The following is a 6,470-nucleotide window of genomic DNA, read 5'->3' as shown; positions in this document are numbered from 1 at the left end:
GACAAACTTTTAATTTATGTGGTTTTAGTAGCTCTTTGATTTCGTGTCTATTGAGTTTTCATATCAGCTCTTTTAGAGCCAAAACTCATGTTTTGGTTGCCCAAGCTTCATGGGACGAGTTGTTCTGGTCTCCGCGCAGGTGAGGTGAAGGAGCGTAAGGCGCGCTGAAGTGTATGGGAAAACATAATTGGCACCCTCCAGACGGGGTTTTGGCGCCCCCTCTGGTGCTGCGCCCCTATGCGTCGCATGCACTGCATACCCACTTTTTGCGCCACTGGGGAAACCCTGTATAAAATTTGAATATTTTGACCTGTCCGTCACTTGGACACAATGTTCCATCATTCTGAAAAATCCAAGATTACGATGAAGTCTCTGAACTTCATTTTAATGTTTGAGCTAGAAAATATTTAGTTTATATGAGTCAGTGGTTCTCTTTTATAATGAATAGTTTTGGAAGGATCTGTATCTTACAGCAGACTTTGAAATAACTTTTTTGTGAATTCTTGGAGCTAAAAATACTTATAAAATGGCTCTCTATGTATTTGCAGATGTGACCTGTTAATAAAACCTGTTGGAAAGGCTGTGACAGAATTACTTGATCTGTTTTAAGTCATCTACAGATGTATTGAAAGCCAGAAACAGGCAGTAGAGATCTCTGTTCATCGATGAACAGTCTGGACCTGCAACTGAAGTTCAGCTTTCTATTTATAAAGCCTACAGAATTTTGCCAATAATGTAAACTAACTGAACTGTGATTTAAATCATTTGAAATAACCCTTAAACTTTTTAACATCCAATAAATGCTCTACATACACAGAAAGAATGTACTAACTGTAAAATAAATCATTTATTCTTAGACAACTGAGGTGATGAGGGATCTCTGTTTCACTTAAATAGGATGTTTACAAAATAAAAATGTATCTTGTTAAATACATTTTAGGGTTAAAATAAAGAAAAGGAGCAAACAGTTGCGAAAAGATAGAATTTCTTGAAGAACTTCCTTCTTAGTTCCTTATTATAGTAGGATGGATAGAACAGTCATTAAAATAAACTTTTACACAAATGATTGTATTTGTGACCATCATTTCATGCCAATAATATACAGTATAAATGAAAGCTTTTCTCAGTTGATCTTTGGTTCCCGTCTCCACCTGCTGGAGGAAAACCAAACAGTAACCCTGCAGAAACATCAAGCACTTCAAAGCTTCCAGCCTCCATGATCTCTTAGTCCTTCAAGTTAAGGAAATGAAATGGCTCCTTGGAAAATTGATGAGTAGTCCATGTCCACATGAGGCACCAGCATGATGTTCTGCTCCAGTCAGCAGAAGATGAGCGTCTTCCCTCATTTACACTATAAAAGAACCCTAAAGAAGTCGGGAGTCTCCTGTAAATGGTGCTTTGCATCAACCTGAGGGTTAGGGTCAGCTCATCAGGTCTTCTCGCTTCAGGAACCGCACAGCGTCAGTGTGGCCTTCCTCACATATGGCATGCATGGTCCTGAGGGACGGAGGGAACAAAGCCTGGTTCAGACGTTTGACGTTCTCCATGGAAAACTGTGGAAAGCAAGCAACAGATTGCATTTGGAGCAGTGAATATGTGAATTTGGCATTCACATATGCATTCAAACCGCACCAGAGTTCACTTCAACCACACCAACACTAAGGTTTGTTGTCGGACCAGAGTTCGTGTTTTTGGTCAGTTTCTCATTCACACCTCCCCAAACAAACGGAATTTTCTAGACAAATGAACCAGAGTTCCATTAAAGCGGACTAAACAAGGCTGGTGGGAATTCAACTTTAGTCCACAAAACATTAAAAAAAAACATCAGTGCACACAGTCAGCTTTAGAAAGACCATTAACCTTGTCACAGAAGCAGGCATCGAACCTACATATAAAATAACTTGAATTATATTAAATAAAAAAATCATTACAAACTAACAAGAGTGATATACATTCAATGTGGAAAGTTCTAACAACTTACTCAGGATTGTACTTAGCAACTTTAAGAGTTGTCCTTTACAACCGAATACAGTCTGAATTCTAATGTTAATATTCCAGATTTTTTTCAGTTCTTATGTTTGCTTTAAAATATAAAATAAAAATATTCACTGTGAATTTAGAAGGGAGGCTTCACACATGAATGAAACCAGAAGGAGAGAAGGATGAGGAAGGAAAGATTCAACAAGAAAAAGACTGGAAGGGAGGGAAGAAAAAGAAGGAGACAAGAACAAAACAAAGGAAGAACATAGGGACTTTTTCAATATTTATGGAAAATATTGAAATGTTACAGGTCAAATGTTTTGAGTTAGTTTCTGGAAATTATCTCAAATTAGAACATTAACTACATGTTTTAAGATATTCATCTTTACCAGTAATAATACAACTTGTGAATCACTCTTCTCTTCTGGAGTTTTTTTTTGCAGGATATGTTCTGTCAATGCTGGTTCTAGCAAACAATCTCAGTGTTTGATTCTTCATAAGGCAGTCAAGAAATTTGTTGATTACTATCACATACCTAAAATGTTTTATTGTCTGTCAAATTTTACATCAAAAACTAACTTTTTGGTTGACTATAGCAAATTTTAAATCTTCATTAATTAATCTTAATGTGTTATTGAAATAATTGTCAACTAATTTAGTAATCGAATAAATTAGATTAAAAGTTTTTAATTATAACTTTTTTTAATTAAAAAAGTTTATTTTTTTACTATAAAAAAATAACTTTTTTATAATTAAAAAAAGTTAATTATATTTAGACATATTTAGAAAGTAAATGAACCAAACTTCCACAAAATATACATAACATTTTACATTTAAGATAAAAAACACCTTTGTCTACCAATATGTTTAACCCAAACTCCTTAAGTCTTCATGTCAAATGCTTTCAATCCTGACACTTTCTGCCTGGAAATGTTAGCTTAAACAGGAAGGCATCCCACATCAGTGTTTGATTAGCAATTTTTCATCACTGCAAAGAAATAATGACATTTAAAAACACTTTATGCCAAGTATAGATATTGTTAATGCTATTTACTCACCATAATTTTCATGTTGGCAAGGCCGAGCTGAGTGTTGAACCGCCCCCTGTGGACAGGACACACATCCTGCAGTCCAGCAAAGGGAGACACAGTGATGGTTCTCCCCACAGGCAGGATGGGCAGGCTGTCCGTAAACCCTCCATCAATCCATTTCTAATAAAAGTCAGCGAGTGTCTCAGAATAAAAACCACAGCCAGATTTTAGACAGTATTACAGACAGAAACGGAGCTACCTGCCCGCTGAACTCCACCGGTCTGAGCCCGGCATAGAGAGGCACAAAGCTGCTGGCAAGCAAAGCCTGCAGACATTAATAAACAAGAAAGCAAATAATTTTCCTGTGACCTAAACAGACAATGAGCTATGGAAGAGTGTGTGTGTGCGTGTGTGTGGTGGACACTGACCATTATGAGCTCATCCCTGGAGGGAAACCTGGAAACGATGTGGTTCTTCCCACTCCTGCAGTGAGTTATAGAGACATAAAGTCGTTCGCTGGCCAGACTGTGAGCATCACTGGGCAGAATCTCCTCTAGTGCTTCCCTGCAGACACACATTGGTCAGAAGATGTCAACGAGACATCACACACAAACACTAAGGTAGTTCATAATCTATCACATTTTTCTGTACTTTCTGGGTTATGACTTAAGGTCTCCCATTTCAGCAGGGCATCTTCTTGCATGCCATACTTGTTTCAGATTTTTATTAGAGATGCACAAATCCAGTGTTAATATCAGTATCATCCAGATATTGAAAAAAAAAGTCAATATCGTGACAATGTGCCCAATCCAAGAGGACAGATCTATTCAGTCTAATTCTATGCTCCGTTATTTATTTTATATTGTATTTAGAACTCCTAAATATGACCTAGAAAATAGATTATATTTTAATCTATTTTGTTTCTACATGTTTGTTAGCTTGTGAAGGTATTGGTGTATTTCAGCATGCTGCACTGGTGCTGACTTATCAGTACATTTATGTATGTGTTTAACAAAAGAAACATTTAAGTCAATTGTTTTTCTTTATCAGATCAGAATCGGTCCATACTAAACTTCAAATATGAGTCAGAAGTGAAAAACGTGGATCGTGTATTCTTAATTTGATTGATACATGTGTGATTTTTGTAACAGGCAAAATAAGAACACACATGGCTAACTACAGGCCAGTTACTTTAAGAATGCAGCTGCCATTTAGCATTTAACTTTAGCATTTACCGTAGAATGAGCATGAAGTTGAATCCTGGTGTGATGGCTCCAAACCTCTGTTGTCTCACACTTTCAGCAAACTTGTAGGTGAACTCTGTGCAGTGCTGAAGGAAGGAAACAGACATATCATGCTGAAATTGTCTGACATCAATCATACATTTATATCCTCTGTCTGTACCCATCCAACCTCCAGCTTATCTGGAGCTGTGATGAGGACAGCAGCCACCAGCGCGCCGCCTGACGCTCCTGCACAGGCCCTCAGGGAGCCCAGCAGCTTGTCTCCATGACGAAGAAAGGCCCCAACAGCACCCAGGTGGTAGATCCCCATAAAACCACAGGCAGCAAAGGACAGGTTCAGAATGGTCATTGTTACGCCTGCAGAAACAAATCAATATGACAACTTCCAGAAAAACCAGCTGCTCTAAAAGAGGTGTAAGCCTTCACCTCTGAAGGAACTGAAAGAACAGTTTTCTGAGATGGTCAGGTGCAAGAAACGGAAAAAGACAAACTTGAACTTGTGCAATTAATCTGTTAAAAAATCCCTGAAGTTGTTGGTTGTTTGATCATTCCAACAGCTCCATGTTTCAAACAGATCACTAAAATCCCAAAATGAAAGCAGATGACTGGATGTATCAATCTGATTTGTTTGATCGTTTCTCACCAGTTGATTTTTAAAGGGCTGGATAAACGTTTCCACAGAAATCACAGCATACAACCCAGGTGATGGAATGAAAAATATCTCATCACACTCAGTTCCATTCACATGACATCATAACCACTCAGCTCTTTCTCCTCTGGAAAACACTGAAACTTTTGAAAAATGTGGATTACTGAAACGCTCTTCCTTATTACACCACTTAGCCTGGCTGCTGGGTCCAAGGCTAGCCTGACCGTCCTGCAGAAGGGACACATTAATGAGACAAACACCAGGGGGCTCTGTAACAAAACAAGTCCAACATCCCCACTGAGCCTCTGGTCATCTGGCTGCCTTTAAACTTTAAGAGGCAATTATGCTAAGTGGAGTCACAGAGGCGATAACCTGAGGCTGCTGACTGACTGTGAGCATGAAAGATACGGTCAACAGCCATTATTTTTTATTAGAGCTCCCCACACACAGGTGGCAACGGGCCAGACACTGATGCTCCACAGCTCAGAACACTTTGAACAGTGTCCGCTGAGAAAAAGAGTAAAAATATTTAATTTCTGTTTCAACCTGCTTTCAGGATGGGCTCTGTTCTGCTTTCACAGAAGGAAAGGCTAATTGTTGAGGTCAGGGAACATTTTGAGCAAAGTAGCATAAAAGAAGAATTATGTCTCTAGGGACGATCTGCTCAGGAGATGATGCTCTACTAGAGATTTAATGTTAGGAAACATTTTAACCTGCCTCAGTATTTCTGATGTATAGTTATAACCACATGTTTAAAAGGACAGACAGATAATTAATAACTCATTTAATTGTGTTAACCTGAAACTAATTTAATATCAATCCTGCAGTAAAGCCATCACATGGAGAACCACTGTATGTGACATGAAATGACAAATGTATGAACAAGTCAGTAGAGCAGAAACTGAGAAAAAAGATAAAAAGCACCAATTTCTGAGAAAAGTGTGTTGTTGTTTTTTCCCCCAAATATACTTGCTGAATTCATGAAGGAATCACTCCATGCTTTAAATATCAGTTTCAGATATTTAAAATAATAAACTTTGTGACTAAAGTCAGCTTGTTTACAGAGTAAATCTGAGGCATTTCATAAAGTGCGTGTGTGTGTGCGTGTGTGTGTGTTGAGTGGGAGGGAACTCAAAGCTGATTATCATACTGGGCTTTACTGGATATTCACACACTTTTTCAAATAAGTTGCACATTGGAAGTAAACAGATGGCTTATTAATAATAAAGAGTGTGATATGATGGTGATGAGACAGTGAGCGCCACGCCCACACCTACTAACTGCACCAATAACACTTAAAATGAAATGATTATTTATGTCAGGCTTCCTTTGGGCTGAAAGAAAACATTGTTGAACATGTTACATTCATTGTTTTTTTCCTCTTATTTGAGGGAATATCATGCTGTTCTCAGGACAGCTGAGAAACCTTCCAGCAGGGGTCCCCAAACTTTTTCCTGCAAGGGCCACATAGCTGTTCCTTTCTCTGGTCGGGGGCGGTCTTAGTTTTTGGAGAAAGAATCCTTAGAAAATTCTTGTCGACGGGGGGGGTTGAGGGCTGTTCTGTCT

General features: G+C 38.4%; 1 protein-coding gene across 3 annotated transcripts in view; it reads right to left on the bottom strand.

Annotated features, from left to right (window-relative positions):
* Positions 1-821: 821 nt before the first annotated feature.
* The window catches only part of pnpla4 (patatin-like phospholipase domain containing 4), an 8,641-nt gene continuing 2,992 nt past the window's right edge, over positions 822-6,470 (bottom strand). Inside the window, exons 1-7 of one of the 3 annotated variants that reach the window (XM_016665641.1) lie at positions 4,899-6,461; positions 4,425-4,612; positions 4,247-4,341; positions 3,440-3,575; positions 3,271-3,336; positions 3,039-3,191; positions 822-1,553 (exon numbers count right to left, since the gene is read on the bottom strand). In XM_016665641.1, the coding sequence (XP_016521127.1) occupies positions 1,422-1,553; positions 3,039-3,191; positions 3,271-3,336; positions 3,440-3,575; positions 4,247-4,341; positions 4,425-4,604 (762 nt within the window). In that variant the 5' untranslated portion in view covers positions 4,605-4,612; positions 4,899-6,461 and the 3' untranslated portion in view covers positions 822-1,421. Of the gene's footprint in view, positions 1,554-3,038; positions 3,192-3,270; positions 3,337-3,439; positions 3,576-4,246; positions 4,342-4,424; positions 4,613-4,898; positions 6,462-6,470 lie in introns of those variants that run through there. The other 2 variants (XM_007541360.2, XM_007541362.2) reach the window with 2 other exon arrangements.

The sequence above is a fragment of the Poecilia formosa genome, unplaced genomic scaffold, assembly GCF_000485575.1.
Source record: "Poecilia formosa unplaced genomic scaffold, Poecilia_formosa-5.1.2 Scaffold603, whole genome shotgun sequence".
NCBI classification, from domain to species: domain Eukaryota; kingdom Metazoa; phylum Chordata; class Actinopteri; order Cyprinodontiformes; family Poeciliidae; genus Poecilia; species Poecilia formosa.
The sequence above is the reverse complement of the archived record's forward strand: the minus strand, read 5'-3'. Positions and strand labels throughout refer to the sequence as shown.